The sequence below is a fragment of the Gadus macrocephalus genome, chromosome 15 (assembly GCF_031168955.1).
Source record: "Gadus macrocephalus chromosome 15, ASM3116895v1".
In the NCBI taxonomy this organism is placed as follows: domain Eukaryota; kingdom Metazoa; phylum Chordata; class Actinopteri; order Gadiformes; family Gadidae; genus Gadus; species Gadus macrocephalus.
In genome coordinates, this window is record NC_082396.1 from 4,013,206 (window position 1) to 4,035,220 (window position 22,015).

Consider the following 22,015-nt stretch of genomic DNA (forward strand, 5'->3'; position numbering starts at 1 on the left):
GTTCTTACAGAATTAACATGCTCTGCCGTCATCTGTGTATGCATATAAATATATATAGAATTGCTAGGAAGCACAAGACGAAAATCCAAGTATTGATTGAATCAAAACATGTTATTACATGCACACACACACACTTCCTCGTGCACACAAACACACACACACACACACACACACACATAATCAAACGCTATCTCATACCCATACTCTGGAAGCAGCATGAAAGTGCATGATTAAACACCTATTGGCAGGGGCTTTTGATTTGCAGCAGCCATGCAATGTCTTCATGTTCTCATTTTCCAGCTTTGTATTAAAGAGTGAGAGGGGAGGGGGAGGGGGAGGGAGAGGGGGAGGGGGAGGGAGAGGGAGGCTGTGCTGAGTTGGATCGACCCTGCTCATGGTACATACACCACCAGACAGCAACACAGAAAAACTGGTCGTACAGAGACTGACTCTGAGCAAACAACATCAAGGAGAGACTTGTGTTGGGTGGTAGTGGTTATGATTTGGGCTGCATTAATAAAGGGGCATCTTTCCATGATGTAGGAGGTCGGATTGAAACATTAGTTTCAAGATGGGCTGGTGGTTTTATGTTGTATCGGCTAACGTCTCAGAGCTTTGGCACAGAATACCGCGATAACATTTTTGTTTGTCTCTCCGATGTCTATCTCTTGCTACCCTCCATTGCTCTGCCACATTCCTCCCAATCGGTCATGAACAAAAACCCTTTCAAAGTGAAGGAACGCTCCTTTCTAAGTTATTATCCATATTCGTGGATTGGTCTTTCCCCTCGTTTCTCCATGGCCTTGCAGCGATTGCTCTGGTCGTTAAGAGTATCCCTGCACAGCTCTTAGCATCGTCCTGCTGTTTAATCATGGAGTAGCCATCTTTGGCACACAGTGGCTTTCGGAGTTGCAAATCTTTTTTCTTTTCAAAACAGTATATTTATTGAAGATGTTAATTGTATTTGAAAACATGAGAGGGGGTATACATGTCCAGGTAGATATACTGTAAGCTATATTTTGTATACACTTTGCTTCGCTGTATTTGAAGCAATTCTCTATTGGTTTTAACGGATAATGTTGTTAAACAATGGATTACAATTGCCTTGTATCAACTAGCTATGGACCAGGAACTATACCTCAAGACCATTTTAATTATTTTCTACCACCCATCTTTGTATGCGTTTCTCAAGTTATACCCCCTTTTATTTCTATATGTATCTGCTTCTTTTATTTGAGATTGCTTCGCTTTTTACTAAAAACCACCTGCTTTTTGCTCAGGGTCCTCAAGCTATTTGCATTAATGCTTATATTCAAATGCTGTCATCATTATCATCATTTTCTCCCCCAGAATTGCTATTTTTTATTTTCCTTTGAAGCAAAAAAAAAAGTGTTAAAATCTCCCTACCCGAAAAACCAAAACACAGGCAGTATCCCTCCTCTATAACAGTGAGTCACTTCACTGTTTTGTGTGAATGAACTAAAAATAAGCGTGTGAGTGTTCTTGTGTGTGCGTGTGTACAAACAGGCACATGCAGACACAAGTGTGTTGGCTTTGACTTGTCAATTCTCTTTGTAAGTGCTATGCAAGTACAAAAGAACAGTGAAGCATTTTCTTTCTTTTGTTCCCTGAAAGAATAAATATATTTTTTCAGATCAGGACACTGACAGGGTTTTCTGATTGATTTGTAGCATTGAGTGGCTTAAAACGACAGTGTAACAAAAAAGAGAAAGGACAACACTTGTCGTCTCTTTGGAGACTCTCCGACTGCCTCTGAAGGAATGAACCACTAACCGAGGCAACCACAGACGTGATGGAAGTACGACAACTACGGCTGATGGAATGGCCACAAACATCACGAACAAACGCCTCCCTGAGGAGACCCCAGTAAAGTGGCTCGCAAGGTACCTTGAAGCCACGGACTGCCATCTCCAAAGCCCCAAATGTGGTGCAAAAGACTGGCCTACTGTAATCGTCAGTGTTTATTTGTTGTTGAGTTCTTGAGTACACATTGGATCTGTGGTCACAGCATCGGGAGAGATGATCCGGGGGTTGAATCGATTTGCAATTTGCTCTCGCCTAAATGGAAAGATGTGCATTTGTTCTTAAAGTCAGTCCACAATGTTTTTACAAAACACAAACATAAAATGACAGGTTTCTGTTCAAATGTTTTCTCCCTGTAAAAACAAACAATTGTAAATATATGTCTAGCCTTCTTACCTGTATCTAAATACAATTTGTATGCAATAAATTATATTTCTTAGTTTAACAATAGTATTATGATGTGTTTTTTATTATATGAGCATGTCTTGATGTAAAACCAAGAATTACACAATACACGGAGCACTGATTTCCATATATTCCATTTGAAACACTGATTTATTTAGAAATCAATGAGCAGATACAAACCCTGAGTGGTTATTGAAGATATATGTCATTTATTCCACTAGGGGTCTTTCAATCAAAACAATAAAAGACGTTCTTTGAAGAAGTTGCACAGTGGCATGGGAACATGGGAGTTGTCTTCAGCACAATCCAGTGGAAATGCATCTGACGTAAATCAGGCAAAAACCATGTTCCTGAACAAGATAATGTTTGAATGTCGTACTCAGGTTATGTTTTCTCGATCTCCTGCAAGTATAGTTCGATAACGTTCAGTAACGTTACCTTGCTATCGTTATGTGGTAAATGTAATTGTCGGGAAACCCCGTGCTGTTATCTGTGGTCATAACAATCACACTTAGAATAGCTTTATGAACAATGCTGTTACGCGTAAGGCTAGTGGCTGGGTAAAGGGGTCATGATGCCATTAATAGGCGACCAACTGAAACGCACCGTTACCAGATTTCTCTGGATTTACACATTGTTGGAAACATTATGTAATTATTACAAAACGTATCAAAATGTATAACACAAACAGTCGTTTTCAGATATTCGAATGTCGTAATGTTACATTACAGTCCTTCAAATGTATCTTTCCTTTGGGATATTAATACCTGAATTTCATTGAACATATTGTGGCGAGCAGCGCGGGAAGGACGAGACGGGAGCCCAGGTTTAAATGGCGCCGCAACTCTCGTGCCTCAGTACACCGCACGACCCCGAGAGCTGCCTTTATTCAAACACACACATAACAGAAAACACGGCACAACTGACCAACACACACAACACTCTCACTAATGGTCCCGATCACACTACACATCACAATTAACACACAAACAATAAAGAACCCAAACCCGTTAACCCCACTTAACCTAATAACAGAACAAGTTATACAAAGACAATAAAACCCCTTTTCCCCAAACATTATGAATACCCAGACTCCCCGGGGGTAGGAGTCGCCACACAGCCCCCACCTTAGGGGTCAGACGTCACGACCAACCCTTGCACTGCCAGTGTCGAGCAGTCTGGGGGCTGGTCGAGGACTGCGGTGGACTGGCAGCGTGCCACTCAGTCCTCGTCGCCGCCGCCGGCGTGGCCGTCGGAAGGCCAACGTCGTAGGCGGTCTGGAGGATGTGGTGGGCCCGAACGCCTCCATAGGGCCCCCGGCCCCCACCAGGTTCCGCTGTAGGGGGCCTCTGGAGCGCCGTTCGGGCACCCCATCCTCCGCCGCCCTCCGACGTCTGGCCTTCCGACGGCCACGCCGGCGGCGGCGACGAGGATGAGTGGCACGCTGCCACGTCCACCCGCAGTCCTCGACCAGCCCCAGCTGCCGACACTGCGCAAGGGAAGCCTCAGCCGTCTCGGTGGGGGGAAGGGTGGCCGTCCGGATCCGGCCCTTCCGCTGCCTGGACTTGACCCCCATGTTCTTGGTGCCGGGGGGGAGGGCTGCCCCAGCCGCGTCCACGGATCCACCACCGCGACGGCGGCAGAGCTCCACCTCAGCCCGTTCGGCCTGGTCCAGAGCCGCATCGAGGGTCTGGGGTGCGGTGAGGCGGACATGCTGCCCCAGACTCTCCGGCTGCAGTCCCCGCAGGAAAGCGTGGAGCGCCAGGGCCTCCCGTGTAGCCGCGGAGAATTCCGGGTAGCTGCGTCGGGTCAAGAGCTGGACATCCGCAGCGTAGACCCCCAGGCTCTCCTCCTCCCTGCGGCGGTGAGAAGCCAGCAACTGCTTGCTCTCGTTGCTGGAGACCCGTTCACCGAACCGCCTCTCCAACGCTTGGATCAGGGCCTGAAGGTCTCGCTGGTCTGCTTGGTCCAGGTCGAGCAGCACCCGTGCTGCCGTCCCCTCCAATGCCAGGGCAAGGTGGACAACCGCCTCGTCGGCACCCCAGCCGTTGTGCCACGCTGCAAGCCGGAACTGGGCCAGGTATGGTTCCAACTGCGTTACCCCAGTGAACTTCGGCAGCCTAACCGCTGTCCTGGGGCGGTGGGCAGCTGCCGGTCCTCCGGGCCTTCCGGTCGTGTCCACAGGGGGGCGCTGCGCTCCCATAGCGCAGGGTGCGTTGTCCATGGGCTCGACCGCGAAACTCAAATCCCCCCGCGCATGCGCAGGCCACATCCCACTTCTGACACCAATGTGGCGAGCAGCGCGGGAAGGACGAGACGGGAGCCCAGGTTTAAATGGCGCCGCAACTCTCGTGCCTCAGTACACCGCACGACCCCGAGAGCTGCCTTTATTCAAACACACACATAACAGAAAACACGGCACAACTGACCAACACACACAACACTCTCACTAATGGTCCCGATCACACTACACATCACAATTAACACACAAACAATAAAGAACCCAAACCCGTTAACCCCACTTAACCTAATAACAGAACAAGTTATACAAAGACAATAAAACCCCTTTTCCCCAAACATTATGAATACCCAGACTCCCCGGGGGTAGGAGTCGCCACAATATTCTTTATAAAACCAAGAATTCAGTATTTTCAAAGCTACACCTGTAGGATAATTCAGCCCGAATGAACAAGATAATGACGCGGCTGTCATGTAACTTGGCTCACGCCACAAGATATGCGAGTCAATAGTGCCATCTGGTGGCCATATATATATTGTGCACTGTATTTCTATACGACTACTTTTACGTTGAAAGGGTCTACAAAAAAAACACACCAACAAAAACTTTTAATGACTCTATAAACAACTTTTAGTTTGGTAATGCTTTCGTTAAATTAGGATCATGGACATCGGTTAACGTAACGTTATGTCTTTGGAAGGATGGAACACGTTTTAACGTCCTCTTTCATTTGATAGGTTAAAAGATACTGGTTTACGTAAAGTTATATATTCGGGCTAGTCCAGTCCTCCTATTATATATTCAAAACAAAGAGACACTTGAAATGAATCAATCCTAATTTTATAGTATTTTTTTGTATTCTGTAAAATGTCGTCCGTGTTTGTAAACGGAAGCTTTTATTTTGACATTACGATACCGGAAGTAGCTGACAGCGGTGCGTCGCTGTGTTTCTGATTCTGAAGCGGCGAAAACAACTACAACGATGACATCTGTCAATGAACTAACGAAATAACCTGCAGTCATAAATTAAATACTTACATCCTGGATGGGAATCCGGTCGAGAGCTAAATTTGAATCCCGACGAACAAAGCCAGAAGGTAGTACTACTTTCAATATCCACAATGGTGTTCCTTGTAATTTGGAAGCCTTTTCTTTCACAAAATGTATTTAATATACTAAGAAATTCAACAATCTATTGATTAATATGTTATTTTATTTGGAGCACAACTGTGATGTTGTTTATGCAAGAGTTACCCTATGTATAACCCTTCTTCTGGATCTCGCTTCCCGGTGAGACAATTTTAATTCATAAATATTGTGCATGTCATTGCATTGTTTTGCGTGTATTTGGTTCAATCAATGAAAACGACTGTCCAGTGGAAATGGGTTTGCTTCCTCCTCGGTACCAGCACATGACAGGGTTGCCACATCAGCCCTGCACAACTTCATGATTCAGCCCACTGATGTTTCGTCGAAAGCGGTAGCAACATCATGTGCACAAGAAAAGTACTTCCATAATATTTATTGTTTGCTTGCTAATCCTGGAAGTCTCGTGTTTGCACCACGACCCAGTCTCTGTCTCCTGTTGCGTCACGGATTCTGACCGACTCATTCAATTGCTGACCTGCATACGAAGTGTTTTTCTGGTGAGGGACGACAGTCAATGCACTGTGACTTTGAAGCGGACAACATCTCCCTTGAACATCACTTTGTTGTTCTTCTTGGGGTCCAATGCCCCAAAGAACCGCTGGTCACTGCTGAGTACAGAATTGTATATAACACATGCTGAGGGACACATTTCTGCCAAAGGACAGCAATTGTTTCACATCCTCTCATCCTATTTGTGTTGTAATGCTTAAAACAATGCCTTCAGCATTTGAAAGACAAATATAATATGTAAGAACATGGACAAGAGTCAGTTCCTAAACGGTTCTGTGAGGTGGTGTACTGCAATGGTGCCCTCTTCCCTTTGTCTGTGTTATATTACATTTCCCAGCCTGGGTAATGTGAGAATACCAAATGACCCATCTCTCTGACTCAGAGTTGCTTGGGTCAGAAGCGACTGGTGTTTTGGAGACAATAGACTGACATGAGTGTTGTGTCTCCATAGCTGAGGATTAACTGTGTCCTCCTCAGACAACCAGTGTCCCGTGCACTCAGAAGGACTCTGACTCGTCGAAAAGAGATAATAATGCTATGATTTCCCACCGGAGATAGTCAAAAGCCCCCCGCCCCCCCCCCACAATTCACAAGTAGGTCTCCACACGTAACGGGCGCTGAAAATACGGTTAAGCAAAAACCATTGCTGTGTCACGTCGAATTCCAACCCTAAACGCTCTCTTCCGTTGTGTTGCCTCTCACACCTCCCCCGCGGTTCCCCTGGTAGACCCCTCTCCCTCCTCCTCCCTCCTCCTCCCTCGTCTCCCTTTTACACTCACCTTCCTCTCCCTCCCTTCGGCCTTGCGTGTGTTTGTCGGGCGGGCCTCAGGATGGACAGCTCGCCGACCGCCCATCCCAGCGTCAACTCCGTGTACGGGGAGGAGGACTACTGCGAGGCCCCGGTGCGGACCTTCGACGGCGAGCCGCTCCTGGGCAACGACCAGTCGACGGCGGCGGGGCTGCCGCTGGCCGCGAGGCACAGCCCCGAGGACGCCTACTGCCTGGTGTACATCTCCTTCTTCCTGATGGGCATCGGTTCCCTGCTGCCCTGGAACCTCTTCATCACCGCCAAACACTACTGGATGTACAAGCTGAGCAACCACACAGCCGGCCGGGAGGCCCGCTCCGACCTCATCGTGAGTGTGGCTACGTTGACCAGAGATATTGATGCATATAGTAGGGCTGGGTAAAACAATCGATTTAATCGATTTTGGATCGATTTCATTAAAATTTTGCAATATCGATTCATAGGGCATAAGATCGATATAAAATTGCACTTTTGAGACTTGTTTAGGGTTAGGGTTACCAGTTTAGACTCAAGTTTAAACTGTCCAATTTACAAGTTTGCACTTAAAACCTGTTGTTTAAGGTGAAGAGAAAAAATAAAGTGCATTTGTATTTTGTACCACAGTTGAGCCATTTTCATTATTTAAGAGCAGATTGAATCTAATCGAATCGTGATTAATTAATTGAAGATGAAACAGGCCAACTGGCAATATTGAGATTGTGCTGCATGAGGAATTTTACTTTTGGTCTGTGCACTCTTTAACTGCACACTATAATACTTATGTGTATACTATAATACACGTTGAATACTGGACACGGACATGTCAATCTTTTTCGAAAGATTCCAGATTTTAAACTGGAATCTCTAAAGTGAATTTCTCTTAACTTTGTACACTGCCATCTCTTTGTGAGATGTCCCTGGAGTCTTGACGTGGAATGTGTCTGTCTGTAAGGGTCTTATTCATTTGAATTGGTCACATTGCACACTAGATCACCGTCCAAGTCACCAGCAGATTTGGGATGCAAGAACGCATGTGTGCCATGTATGTATTTTGACAGCAGCAGAGACCCCATGACAGCTGAAACAGAGCGAGAGAATTAAGTTCAACTTCGCACATTAGTCTCCTAATTTGTATGTTCTAGAAACCCGTGCACCAAAATGTAAAACCAGGGGAAAGGGTTTAACAGTTCAACTTGAAACACTTGAAGTCCAAGTTCATCCAGTCCTCCAAAGAAAAGCCGGTGCCTTGGCTTCTTGTTTTGTGTCTTAACACTGAACCCTCTAACCCAGAGCAGAGGGAATTATGTGGATACAGTATCTGTTATTTTTTCCTAACTCTCACTTCCTTTTTTGGCATGTGTGTGCATTATAATGATTGTGTCGTTGCTCTTTGTTGTGTTTTCAGGACTACTTTGAGAGTTACCTGTCCATCGCATCTACGGTTCCCTCTGTACTGTGTCTGATTCTCAACTACCTCCTGGTCAACAGGTGTGTTGGCACAGAGCACTACAAAACCAAGACGCTACACCTGATACGCCCCCAGACTTTGGGGGGATTGACATGAGCACTTCTTATGCATTTACTTTATTATTCAGTTAATTCCCTCATTGTGATCTCTGTCTTGACAAGAGACTTGACACCTGGAGACGTGTGTTAAGCCCTAGCAGACATAGTAGCCCACCCGAGGATCAAAGAGCTTTTTAGTTTGTTGTGGCACCCATTGCACTCCAAACCATCCCTGGAACTCCATGTTCCTTCCCTATGTTTTTGCATTGACAATAAAGGGGTCTTGCTCAGGGACACATCAATACTCAGCTAGGAGGAGCTGGGGATCGAACTAGCGACACAAACTTTCGGTTACAGGACAACTGCTCTACCTCCTGAGCCAAGCCGACCTATGCCTTTTTGTTTTCCTTTTGTTATCTATTATTTAATTGTATTGTATGACAATGTTTCTACGTGAAGCACTTTGAGTGTGCCTTTTATGTGATAAGTGCTATAAAGATAAAGTTGCCTTGCCTAGCCTTTAAGGTCTACGTGAATAAAATGGCCTTTAGTCAAGTAACATTTTGCTGGTATTTGTTCCACAGAGTCTCCCCGCGAACGCGCGTCCTGTCGTCCCTGGGCGTGATCCTGCTGCTGTTCGTCCTGACCACGGTGCTGGTGGAGGTGGACGTGTCGGAGCACCAGCGGGAGTTCTTCGCGGGCACGCTGGCCACCGTGGCAGTGGTCAGCGGAGCCTCCAACCTGTTCACCGGCAGCGTGTTCGGCATCAGCGGCCTCTTCCCCATGAGGATCTCCCAGGCCCTCATATCAGGTATACGGTCGGCCATCGCCACGGCCTCACCAGTCCGGCTGCTAGGCGCCCAAAACCCAACTGTAGGATGTAGGCCAGCAGAATGTTAAAGGGGACATATTATGCCACCAGGTGTGAGTGGGATTAGCTTTTCTGCCCCACATGACATCACTAGTGGGCGTGTTCACCTATATCTGTGCTGGCTAGATGATCAACGTTTGCTACAGTCCACTGGGTAGGCTGGTAGACTGATCTATCCAGCACAGATCTAGATGGACACGCCCTCTAGTGATGTCATATGGGGCAGATTTTCAAACGCCTTGTAAGGCTAATCCCACTCACACCTGGTGGTATAATATGTTCCCTTTATCACTATGGTTTTGAATGCTCAGGAAATTTGACCTTGTCTAAAATGTGATTGATTTTTATCTCAATGAGCCTCATGTGCTTCATTAAAAAGAAAATACTTTTAATGATGATAATAATATCTTTATTTATACAGCACACTTTTTTCAAAATAGAGTTACAGAGTGATTTACAAAACAACAAAACAATACAAATATCTAAGAACAAGTAAGTCCAATGTCAATACATGCATATGAATACAATGATACATTTGACAACAACAAAAATACAATAGAAAAAAAGTGTACCAGGCAAAACATAGGGAACAAAATTGTAACTTAAATAAAGTCTTCAAAAGCTTTGCGGTACAAGTGCGTCTTCAGGAGGGACTTAAAAGATGTCACTGAATCGGCTAGGCTAACCTTATTTGCTCAGGCAGTGCATTCCAAAGTTTCGGAGCTAAAACAGAAAAAGACTTGTCCCCTTTAGTAACAAGGCAGGACTCAGGAATTGCCAGTAGACCTTTAGCTACAAACCTTAATGGCAGATTGGGACAATAGGGCACTGGTATTTCCGTGATGTAGCTAGGCGAAAGGTCATGGAGAGCTTTAAAAGTCTGCAATAAAAATTGTACATTAATTCCCCAGGCAATTGGGAGCCAACGGAGAGATGCAAGAATTGGAGTAATATGTTCACTCCTGCTGGTTCTGTTCAGGAGCCTGGCAGTAGAATTCTGTACTCTTTGAAGCCTATGTATGGACTTTTGGGGCGAAGCAGGCGACGACTGTTGCAATGGTCCAGGCGTGAGGAGATGAAGGAATGAATGTCTAGAACTCATTTGTTTTAGAGCAGAAGCTTTAATCTAAAGTCACTGTGAATTGAGTTCTAGATGTGTCATTAATGAGCAGGTACGGGTTAGGCAAATTGGGGTTTCAACCCGGATCCTTTTGGCTGGGATGCAAGCAAAGAGTCTAAGTGTGTGTTTTTTTTTTTTTTTGCTCATCAACATTATTAAGTTATGTTCATTTTGGAAAATGAAATTCTTGCAACTGAGTCAGAGCCACCACAGTGACGAGACGATGTCGCTCCCCCTTTGTGTCACACCATTCTTTTGGTTTGGATGAAGACATTGATGGGTTGTCTTGCTAACGTACCTTCCCTCCCCCCTACTCCAGGTCAAGCCATGGGCGGCACGCTGACCGCTGTGGCAGCCATCCTGGACCTGGCGGCCACGGAGGAGGTGACGGCCAGCGCCCTGGCCTACTTCCTGACCGCAGACGTCTTCATCATCATCTGCATCGTCACATACCTCCTGCTGCCAAGGCTAGCCTACGCACGGTAAGTGGAAAATATATATTACAAATAAAAGATTTTCCTCTATTTTTTTGGTATATTTTTGCATTATTCATACTTGACGCTACTTATCTTTTCATATATGTATATATACATAGATAGGTATTTTATGTATCTGCTGCTCTTATAATCTCACAAATCAGACAATAATTATTACATCTTAAGTCTTATGACAGAAAGCTTGAATCTCGTTGAACGTCGCACATTCTTTCACTTCCTGTGTTTCGACCAATCCTGTGGCTTGAGGCAGGGCTCTATAAGCACGTCACTGGTGACACAAACTAAGCCAGCAGGAGTACGATGTAAAAGGTGTCTGTAAAGGTTTCAAAACAACATTGGGTGGACTGACCACTTTAGAAACACACACAATCCCATTCTGAAAGCTACTCTGCAGTGAAACAGGAAATGAGGCGTAACGGGCCGAGTATGTTCCCATGCTCGCGCAACGACCACACAGACGCTTCGACGCACTCGTGACACCTTTATGGTTCTTCGTTGGGTTTTAGTAAGCGGACCAATCACAGCCCTTGTCTGCGTCGCCTCGACGCACGACAGGCCCTTGCGGTTGACGCAAGGAGGGTCCGCGAGGACGTAAGGGCTCCGTAACCCCCTTGCGTTGCGGGAATGTGGGACCATAATCAGCCCTTAACCCCACCCCTTGCAGTTTCTGGGGGGGGATGAATAATAAAGTACCACTCTTTTACTACCTCACAGACACTACATGTCACTGGCCAAGTACAGCGGGCCGTGCCCCCCCAGTGGCCCGTCCCCGGCCAGCAGCAGCAGCGTCTCTGTGCCCCCGCTACTGCCCATCCTGAGGAAGGTGTGGGTGCTGGGCCTGAGCGTCTTCTACGTATTCTCCGTGTCCATCATGGTGTTCCCGGCGCTCTCCTCGGGCATCCAGTCGGTGGACAAGGACTCGGGGAGCCCCTGGACCAACACCTACTTCGTGCCCCTCAGCTCTTTCTTGCTCTACCAGACTGCGGACTTCTGCGGGCGGCAGGTGACGGCCTGGCTGCAGGTGCCCGGTCCCACCAGCAGGGTACTGCCCGCCCTGGTGCTCTGCCGCACCCTGCTACTGCCCCTCTTCATGTTCTGCAACTACCAGCCGCGGGACCACCTGCACACGGTGCTGTTCGACAACGACCTCTACCCCATCGCCTTCAACTGCCTGCTGGGCCTCTCCAACGGCTACCTGGGCACCCTGCCCATGATCTACGGGCCCAAGGTGGTGCCCCGGGAACTGGCCGAGGCCACGGGGGTGGTCATGTCCTTCTTTCTCACCCTGGGGCTGGCGGTAGGCTCGGCCTTCTCAGTGGTCATCGTACACAGCATTTGAAAAGACAAGAGGGGACTCGTACTTACAAGAGCCGTTCTGAAATGGTGCTATGGCACCCCCTGCTGGACTTTAATGGAACACAAATAGTTTTTAGCACGGTACACGTGTGTATATAGTTTAATTGTTAAATTTAGTTGCAGATTCATGGTGTGAAGACAGAGTGCCTTGTAAATAAGTTATGACTGGGAATTCAGCACAAAGTCAAACTACAAAGTCCATTTATATTGTCTGCTCCTATGCCAGGCTTCAGAACCTCTTGATGGTGAAGGTCCTTAAATGTAGCATTAATTAAGCAAAGCATTTAAGTAAATGTTGGTACATTTCATATTGTGGGGTTATGTTTTAATGATTGACATGTACTTGCACGTTTTATAAAGATATTTTAAGTACAAAGTTAAGTCTTTGTTATCGGGATTCTTACGCTTGGATTTAAATGAAAGCAGGTCTTAAGTTTAGTTCTGGTACAACTCGCTGAACAACAAAGATTTCATAATGTCATTTTGTAACTAACTTTCAGCTGCAGCCCCCCAAAGTGAACTGAAACAGACCCAGGTCCATTTAGATAAAGCAGTCTTCTGTCCCTAGGGTCAAAGAACACTTTGCAAATAATAGAAGATGTTAAACATTAACATTTTTCCCCACACATTCTTAAAGCAACGTTTGTGTATGAAATCAGACAATGGTCAAAGTGTTAAAGATATTCTGAAAGTCCAATCCAATCATTTTAATTCAAGTGTTAAAATTTAAACCAATCACCTGACATTCCTCAAGATAAGACGCCTCCACTGATGAACGAACAAGATTCTTACAGTAAGTCAGAAATCAAATATACACACAGACTGTTGCAGGAACGTACAAACAGGAGGTGAAGGGTGGGCTGCGTCAGCATTACCATATTCAACATCACGGCTGGACAACGAATATAAACAGTTGTTAACTCTTGGATCAGATTCGGTCGAACTGCTAAAACCTCAGACCCTAAACATTGTTAATTAGCTTAGCCATAAGCCAGCTATAAGGAGAGTTGTGGTCACAATATTACATGCCTTTTCTTTAGAATACTTCAGTGACAGACACAGACACTGACACACCAAGTCGTCCACATTGCAAGAAGCTAAGCTCCAAACCCCTACCCACGGTCCCATCAATCCAAAAAACAAAGATGCAAGCCTCCTCATTAAACGCCATTCCCCCCCCCCCCCCCCCCCCCCAAAACCCAAAACTTCCCTCAACGCTTCAAGGCATTTCAAAAACAAGTGATGAAGACTTGGGATAAAAAAAAAAAAGGAAAAAAAAAAAGATTAAAATTGAAAGCGGCTCTACAGTGTTTCATCTTTATTACCTAAAGACACAAAGTGGAAAATTCAAGAGTCTTCATCGTTTGTTACCAAACGTGACGCTTGCAGTGAGCCACCGCCTGAAAGACAAAAGCCAACGGGTTAAACACCAGCCCCACACCCACGACTTCACTGTTAAAGGACTGCCGTGCTGCCGCCCCACTACTCACATTGCAACGGTTCGCCGTCTCCATGTTCTTGCACCAGAATCCAGGACCCCAGCTGCACTCCTCCGCGCCCAGGAGTTTCTGCCCCGCTTCCGGGCACGCCCCCACTTTCTGTTAAGGCACCACCATGACAGACATCAGCATGGCAATACACGAGCAGCAGCTGCCCAACACGTCGCCCAGCTTATGGAGTCAATTTATCATGTAGTTGAACTCCCACCCTCCTGGTGATAATGCCACGGCACGCGGACAAGCAATTTACATAAATCTCAAGAGACTATCATAGATTCAGGTTACAATAGTCACGTCCCGGTCCTTACCATGCACACAAAGTCTGGGTCCATCATCTGGAGTAGCAGCTGAACAAGCATGGGCTCATACTGCTGAACGAGCTGGTCACACTGTAGACACAGGAGGGGTCTTTAGAGTCAGAACTAGGTACACACAGATAAGAAAAGCTCACAGAGAGGAAGGATAAGGCCAAGGCACCGCACCTCTGTCTGGACAGACCCGGGGAGGAAGTTGCACACTTTCCTCACGGCCGCTTCGATCTGGGCCTCGGTGGCGTTCTGCTCCAGGATCCCGTCCACGTAGCGCACGGCCATCTTGCACACGTCGCAGTAGCCGCCCGTCGTGTAGCTCGCCAGGTCCAACGCTGCTGCACATCCAATACACTACTCATGCTTTTTGTTTTACATACGCTCAAACGTTTGGATCGAGAAGAAATGTGCACGCAAAATACTATCCAGTTTATGAATTCTAGGCCATAAAAAGAAAACTCAGTTCTTCTGAAAGTATTTCCTTTGAAATTAACACTTTTAACGAATACAAGTTGCTACACATGATTAAGAAACAGGTTAGGCATGGACTAAAAGTGCTCAAGATATCTCCACTGAATAGGGAGGGGTTGTGGACTAAATAAATATATATGTCATGAAGATTGATTTGAGGCAAGCGTGAGGCCGATACTAATGGACTTAAAAAAAGCTAGGGGTAACAAATAAGGATCGGAGACTAAAATCGTTTTTTTTCCAGATATCTCTCTCTCTCCAACATTCAGATGAGCGGTCATACTTGCCGAGATCGGTCGTGCAAATGGCGGCGTTCCAGAAAACATGACGTAGATGAACCGTATGAATATGTGTGACGCAGACAGATGCGCCCACATCATGTAAACAAACGTTTTTTTGTTTACATGATGTTTTATTTTTTATTGATTTTGAATGTTAAAACCCAAATCAATTGTTGACATTTCTAAACCGAAAGCCGGAGACTCCAACATTAAATGTATTCGTTTTCACGGTTATTCAGCTTCTTCTCCGCAAAAACACGACCGCATTGCATTGTGGTATACGGGAGTAACGTGTAGGGAACATCGCATGTATACTCAAATTTTGGGTATTTTAAGTGCACTATATAGTGCATGAAATTAACCACTGAGAATTCGAACACCACACCCTATATACTGCACTTTATCCGTGATAGGGAACGATTTCGAACATAGCTAGGGAATCAAACCCTCTACCTTTCAGCGGGGCCTCAAACCAACCCTACCCACGTGGCTATCCAGCCCACGGGGTGAGTCACCGGTTTAAAAATTGTATGCAACGTTCAAACCTCAGAACAGAACAGAATCAGGAAGAGATGGGAGCTCACGGATAAGGCTGCGGTGGGCACCCTTGCAGAGTCCCAGCACGGTGCAGATGCTCTTGGGGTCGGCCTGCTGGACCAGCAGCTCGATGATGGCCTCGCCGTACGCCTCGATCAGGTCTTTGCACTGAGCGGTCAGGGTGGCGGGCAGCATGTTGCACACCTTCTCCACGGTGTGAATCACCTGCGCCTGAGGAGATCAGCAACAACAGGGTCGGACCCACACCTACAATGGATGTGCTGCAGACATGATGCACGACAAGGACACAAAACCCACCTCTGTGGTCTCGTCTTCCAGCATGCCCTCCACCTCCTTCATCACAAACTCACAGACGGCACACTGGGGGGCCTCCTTGTTACGAACCATGGGCTGGAGGAGAAACGGCAATGTTTAAAATAACCAGCCGAGGGCGACACACACACTTTGAGTCTTAAAGGGACCACGAGTTTGATTAAATTTACTTTTTAACATACATTTTCTTAATGTGGACGATTGCATTTTTTATTAGACCAAACCTGCCAGGATTATTTCACAGCAGGTCAGATTCACAATATAATCTTTTTAAAACATGGCTCCATCGACATTGCCACACCTTTTTCAGTTTCTAAAAGGTCTGGGTGCGTCTCATGAGGAGGGCGTCACGTCGGCCATCCACGGACTTACCTTGGCCTGCTTGAGCGCAGAGTCCAGCTTGGTGGCGGGGACGAGCTTCTGAAGAGGAACGGCCCTGGCGGGCTGCAGCTTCATCATGGGAGTGGACTTGATGGACGCTGGGCAGAAGCCTACGTGGGTGCAGACGTCCTTGGGTTCCTGCGGGCAGGAGACATAAAAACATTAACGTCACCGACTCACCACAGAGGTGGACACGAGTGCCTCACCGAGTCAAGGGCCCCTTTAAATAAACCACAGGCAACCCGTCATGCAAAGAGCCACGCCCCGCTTTGTTAGTTAGACAAATGGCCTTTACATCTCCATCCCTCTCCAACCGAGAAGGCGCAGCAGCATGCAGTTCAAATGGGGAAAACTCACTCAAATACAAATATACCCCGTTAGTTACACAATCTAGGTCGAGTTAATCTAAATTAGTAAACCACTGTTTAACCAAAACCGGTATGAGTAGGGAGGGTTGGGTTTAGTAGGTTACAGTCGAAACTGGAACTCATGCAGGTTGGGGGGGAGCTGCTCTAATGGTGAGGGCGAAGAGGAAGCGAGAGCCAAAGGGAGAAGATCACAGAGATCACAGAGAGACCTACCTGTTCCTGGGAAGCAGCAAACATGAACCCAGGAGGGAAGAAACAGAGCAGGAAGACGGATGAACAGATGGGTGTGAAAATAATGGTCAAAACAAATACAAGTGATTAAAGAGATGTCAGAATTAAAATAGAGAGGCAAAGGGAGCAGGGGTCTTGCAGTAACAGAATGGGCTTCATTTCACGAGCCATTAGTATCAGGAACCGTCTCATTTAGCTCAACTTAGGGTATTTCCGAATAAGCATACGCATCATTTAAAAAAAATCCAAGCAGACAAAGACCTACCATAGACAAGAGTTGCTGGATAACAAGTGGGGCGTATTGGCTGATGTACTGCTTGCACTGCAAAGAAAGGAACCAAAATGCAGTGTCATCACACAGAGTAAACAAACAATATGGCCTCAATTATATCCCTCAAGGTAAAAACGAGGCAACAGTGTCGACTAATCGCTCCGGGCCCTTACCAGATCAGACATTCCTGGGCCCAGCAGCTCACACTGGCTCTCGATCTGCTCGATCAGAGAGTTGACGAAGCTCTCGTTGGCCTTGGCTTGCTGCTGGGTGTCGGTCAGGAACTTGACGCAGTCCTCGCACACGGCAGAATCCCCCTGAAAAGACACAAATCTGTTAAACGCCATTTAAAAATGGACTGCATTTACATAGCGCTTTTATCCAAAGCGCTTTACAGTGTGGCCTGACATCGACACACCCAGCGGAGTCACCCGCGCAGGGCCGACAGCCAGCTCGTCTGGAGCAGTTAGGGTTGGGTGCCTTGCTCGGGAACACCGCGACACTAGGCTAGGAGGAGCCGGTTGTTCAAACTAGCAACCCCTGCGGTCGCCAGCCAACCCGCTCTACCTCCTGAGCCACTGCCGCCGTGCACTCTCAATCCACACGCGACTGCGAATGGAAAGTCAGGGGGGGGAGCCGTGTGCGGCATACCAGAGATGCGGCCTTCGGTGTGGGGGCCTCCTGTTTGGGGGCCTCCTGGGGGAACAGGAGCTGGGGCACGTTGAGGAGGAAGGGCGAGACGCGCTGGGCCAGGTCCAGCTGAGGGATTTCGTTGGACTGGATCTGCTTCAGGTACTGGGCCATGACCAGCTGCTGGGAGCGGCACAGACCCATGGCTGCGCAGGCCACACCGGGGTCATCCTGAAAACACACAGAGCCATGGAGGTGAGACCCCGCGAAGCACAGCCGGATCCGGCGCCGTCATGTCTGCCGACTCCGGTAGTAAACCAGTCCGACTTTATAGTGCTGCTCTATAATAAATATGACGAGTTGCATCATGTTAACAATAAAATGTCTAATAGAATCATATTAAAGTACTATATTAAATGAGGCTCAACGAAGCAATGTCTGGCTGACATTACTGTATAATAACAACCCAAATTCTAGTTCAATATTGAAAGACACATTAAAAGAAAAAAAAAAAGTAAATATAAGGAACCAGCATAGAGTAGAATATCAGTCCACTAACACCCAAAGCTTAAAGAGCAGCCCATAAGAGTCCAAGATTTGTCTCTGCAGGTTCTAAACAAGGGGTCCTCATGATTCATGTAAATATTTTCAGCACATTATACAAATATTTGACTGTGTGGGACATCTTATCGTAAGAAAGCCACATTGGTTCTGCAGCTGCGCATAGCAGAAATAACAAAAATGCTAATTTAGAATCACAAAGGACAAACTGCATGAAACTCAAGTATCAAGTCTTACACACATAATTGTCCAACAGTGTCACAACGCTAAAAAGACAGTTAATCAACCGTTGCGATACTAAAGACTCAGGGGGAGTCACACACACACCGTTGTTAGTCATGTGCAGAAGCAGTGTTGCACAACAAGGTCCCTGTTTCACAAGGAGAGGCCCGACTTACTTCTCCATCAATGGCCCTGATTCAACAGTATTTCACTTCCCCTCACAGACACTTCTCCTTTCATTTAAGTGCCCCCGCTTTCATCTCAATTGATGTGACAAAAAACTAAAATAATACGGGGGACGTAGTCCCTCATATGTCAAGAGGGCTGCCATGCTAAGACTGTTTTAAGTTATGGATTACTCTCAAATCCAATTGAAAATACAGGGGATGGGTAGTCTAGTATTTGACTCTCAAATGAGGGGGTTCGTGGTTAGACACCCCATGTCTGCAGACCAGCTGCAGGCATTATTGAGTGGGAGGCCCCAGCCGCTATGTCCAAGACCGGCTGGTTCCTCTTGGACCTAGCCGGCCTTGTATGGCGGCCTTGTCTGTAACTCACCAGTTCTCCGGTGATGATCCCAATGATGATGGGATAGTAGCTGTCCACCAACTCCTTGCACTCAGCAGCCAAACCCTTTTCAGGGATCAGCTGGCATGCCTTCTCCAAGTAGCTCAGGATATCCGCCTGAAATCCGTTTTTTTTATGTTGTCAGACACCTTTACATCGTACTTTGTGAAATTAAACATATCTCCCACGTTGGTCATTAACTGACTCCAGGGGTTTTCAGGAGGACACTTCGCCCATCTCACCTGAGTGGCGTTGTCCTTCAGCAGCTGTTCGACCACCATCAACACTTCCTTACACAGGTCACATGGCACCGCTTTCTACAACACAAACAACAAGCCTTTCAGACCAACGACTGCAGCACAGCATAAACACTGGTCAGTCGGTCAGTTAGGAAGATCCTGATAGTTTAAAGCGTTGAAGAGACGCAAGCCCACATATGTATCAAAAGACCACAGCCACTACATATACACAGGGTATTCAACATTTACAATTAGGGCATTTAGCAGATCCTTTTATCCAAAGCGACTTACAATAATGAGGTGGAACAATACATTGCAGTACAGTAAGGTATATGCATTGAGTTTCAACAAGAGTACACTTGTTAAACTGGGGCACGCCCATCACTTTATCACAGCTACAATGTGGGAGAAGCAGGCGTGTGTCCCACCATCTGGGGCTGGTTCCACACGTTCTGCTGGCAGTGGGTCACCGCTCCGCAGATGGACGCAGTCTTGACATTCTGACACCAGTAGGGGGGTCCACGAGCACACTGCTCCATCCCGAGCAAGGGGGTGGCGACCGCTGAAGGGCAGAGGGAGATAATAAGCTTGAGACTCATGCAGGTTTCTCTGTTTATTCAGACGGGGAACCAGATGGGATAAAACCCTACTCAGCAGAAGGCAGGGTGTTGGTTTTTACATAGACAAACTCAGGATCATGTCACGTGCATGCATTTCTGGCTATGTAACCCCTGGCGAAACATCGACCGAATGCATGATGTGCAAATAGTATGTTTGTTGTTAACCCGTCTAGCAGATAAGAACAAAGTTATACAATGCCATTTGATTGCAACTGAAGGTTTAAGAGGAAGCAGGTACATGCTTGAGTCAACAAAACAATAGCAAAGCTCACATGACAACTACTTAACAAGATTGGTTCCCATTTCACCAAGAGAAGTATTAAAACAAAAACCTTTAACACAAATGGCAAACTTCTAGTTTGAGGATGTAGCAATACAAATAAGGAACTACCCATCTTTCTTAAAAAAGGGGGGATTAATTTGGTAAAGGTTGAACTTCCTGGTTTGCAAAATTGATGGGAATAAATAACTTGATGGGAATAAATAACTAACACCCCACGCTTAAAGAGCAGCCCATAAGAGTCCAAGACTTATCTCTGCATGTTCTAAACAAGGGGTCCTTATGATTCATGTAAATATTTTCAGCACATTATATAAATATTCACCGTGTGTGACATCTTATCGTAAGAAAGCCACATTGGTTCTGCAGCCGCGCATAGCAGAGATAACAAAAAAGCTAATTTAGAATCACAAAGGACAAACTGCATGAAACTCAAGTATCAAGTCTTTTTTTCCTTTTAGAAAATTAAACTAGTTTAATAAACTGGTTTAATGGAAATACAGTTTTAAGGATTCTGTCTAACCCGAGTTTCATTATTGATGAAGCGACACTTCCTGTATTGTGGGAACATTTCGTTCATGCAGCTAAACCGCTGAGTAACGATCCTCCCTTTATAACCAGTTTCATCGAAATATTCCACATTACAGAAGACGATTCAAACAGGTGAATAGCCACTAGATCATTGTAATGTCCAAACTCTGAGTACTTGTTTACCGTCATTCTAGAGCTAATCAGCTCCAACCAGTGGCTAACGTTACTAACCACAGCTAACTGTTACTAACCACAGCTAACTGTTACTAACAAGCTCCACCAACGAAATCATTAAGGAAATATTAACTTAACAACTTATTTAGGGCTCGACACTCTTCTGAGACTTTAAAAATGTATAAGAATCCTAAAAATCATTCGCGATCAAGCAAGTCAACAGAGCAAAAGATTGCGTGGGTTTCTTCATGGAACAAAAACAAGTTAGCTTATCTTAGCTGCCCAAACCACAATCACTGGCCGTGCTACGCTCACTGCTTTCCTTCACTAACTACACGTATCGGTGTTAAATTGAACACCATTAATTATATTTTTCTGTAGTTTCTATACGTTTATTACTTAACCCGAGTATCGCCCTACGGCGTCATGTTGTCGCACTACATAACCCCGGGTTTGTTACGCAACCACACGTTTATGAAACCCTTTTTTTTTCTGAACAAATTAATCAAACGCATCTCATATTACCTGAAGACACGAAAAGCAGAGCGAGAAGCAGCATGACTGCGCAGTGTTGGGGTGTTGAAAGGTGCTGTGGGTCTAATCGGGATGGATGCGGTCTCTGCAATGCAGCGCGGAGGCCTTGTTGTTGGTTTTATGATGGCTCACCGTCAGGTGACTCCGTCTCGAGACATGTGACGCGCGCCCCCGCTTCCATCTGTCTGGGGGCGCGCGCCATGGAGCGTGTGATCTCATCACTTTATCCCTATTTCGGTTTGAGAATGATTGCATGACCGATCGAACGTGATACGAATGCATAATGGATGCAAATTGAACTAAACTTTATTTCTGCTTCTTCATTTTAGAAATCAGGAAATTTACACTACGAGTATGTGCTCTTCGTTGCTTTATGCAGAATCAAGGATGATTAATTTCATGACATGATAGCTCCATTTACAAAGTATATGTTCCATTCTGAAAGGATTGTCAGGATTGGTTTGAGGGGTATCTGAATCAAAGTGAAGGTTAAATTAGAAATTAGCGTTTTTTTTCCTAAACGGCTCACAACTTATGTTAATTTAATATTTGGTTGATTGTCGTATTCCGCAGGGTCCACCATGTCACGTCTTTGGAGTTTTTGGTTACATAACAAGGTCCAATTCCTTGAAAAGTGTTTGAAGACATTTTAAGATATATGGTTTGCTTCATGGACATTCTGTATTTACAGGCAAAACGCTGAATAAGAGGTG

The 22,015-nt window shown here is 46.1% G+C and overlaps 3 protein-coding genes across 5 annotated transcripts in view; 2 read left to right on the forward strand and 1 right to left on the reverse strand.

The window, feature by feature from the left end:
• The window catches only part of unc5b (unc-5 netrin receptor B), an 11,649-nt gene extending 9,377 nt beyond the window's left edge, over positions 1-2,272 (forward strand). Inside the window, exon 9 of the mRNA XM_060073823.1 lies at positions 1-2,272. This exon is cut by the window's left edge and continues 576 nt beyond it. The gene's annotated coding sequence lies outside the window, so the exon portion shown is untranslated.
• Positions 2,273-5,362: 3,090 nt separating this feature from the next.
• Positions 5,363-13,387, forward strand: slc29a3 (solute carrier family 29 member 3). Its single transcript, XM_060073365.1, has 6 exons — positions 5,363-5,565; positions 6,957-7,263; positions 8,320-8,402; positions 9,005-9,231; positions 10,731-10,893; positions 11,623-13,387. Exons 2-6 carry the CDS (start codon positions 6,958-6,960, stop codon positions 12,245-12,247), a joined length of 1,404 nt encoding a protein of 467 aa, XP_059929348.1. The 5' UTR covers positions 5,363-5,565; position 6,957; the 3' UTR covers positions 12,248-13,387.
• On the reverse strand, positions 12,957-21,497 carry psap (prosaposin). 3 transcript variants are annotated; one of them, XM_060073356.1, is made up of 14 exons: positions 21,294-21,497; positions 19,592-19,725; positions 19,167-19,241; positions 18,916-19,041; positions 17,596-17,805; positions 17,118-17,261; positions 16,939-16,995; positions 16,066-16,212; positions 15,679-15,771; positions 15,408-15,591; positions 14,246-14,409; positions 14,072-14,152; positions 13,755-13,862; positions 12,957-13,664 (listed from the first exon to the last, which is right to left on the reverse strand). In XM_060073356.1, exons 1-14 carry the CDS (start codon positions 21,325-21,327, stop codon positions 13,632-13,634), a joined length of 1,590 nt encoding a protein of 529 aa, XP_059929339.1. In that variant the 5' UTR covers positions 21,328-21,497; the 3' UTR covers positions 12,957-13,631. The 3 variants fall into 3 exon arrangements, with proteins under 3 accessions (XP_059929339.1, XP_059929338.1, XP_059929337.1); XM_060073355.1 differs by having other exon boundaries at positions 14,246-14,406; positions 17,118-17,279; positions 17,599-17,805; positions 21,294-21,455; XM_060073354.1 differs by having other exon boundaries at positions 17,118-17,279; positions 17,599-17,805; positions 21,294-21,455.
• Positions 21,498-22,015: the final 518 nt, after the last annotated feature.

What these genes read in the sequence shown, in the direction of transcription:
- psap (XM_060073354.1), bottom strand. Translation starts at nt 21,327, where the DNA reads ATGCTGCTTCTCGCTCTGCTTTTCGTGTCTTCAG. An exon ending in GGATCATCACCGGAGAACTG is followed by an intron (nt 17,806 to 18,915) that starts GTGAGTTACAGA and finishes GTGTGTTTTCAG; the next exon opens with GATGACCCCGGTGTGGCCTG. An exon ending in AGACGGCGAACCGTTGCAAT is followed by an intron (nt 13,665 to 13,754) that starts GTGAGTAGTGGG and finishes TTTGTCTTTCAG; the next exon opens with GCGGTGGCTCACTGCAAGCG.
- slc29a3 (XM_060073365.1), top strand. Translation starts at nt 6,958, where the DNA reads ATGGACAGCTCGCCGACCGCCCATCCCAGCGTCAACTCCGTGTACGGG. An exon ending in AACTACCTCCTGGTCAACAG is followed by an intron (nt 8,403 to 9,004) that starts GTGTGTTGGCAC and finishes TTTGTTCCACAG; the next exon opens with AGTCTCCCCGCGAACGCGCG. An exon ending in CTCCCAGGCCCTCATATCAG is followed by an intron (nt 9,232 to 10,730) that starts GTATACGGTCGG and finishes CCCCTACTCCAG; the next exon opens with GTCAAGCCATGGGCGGCACG.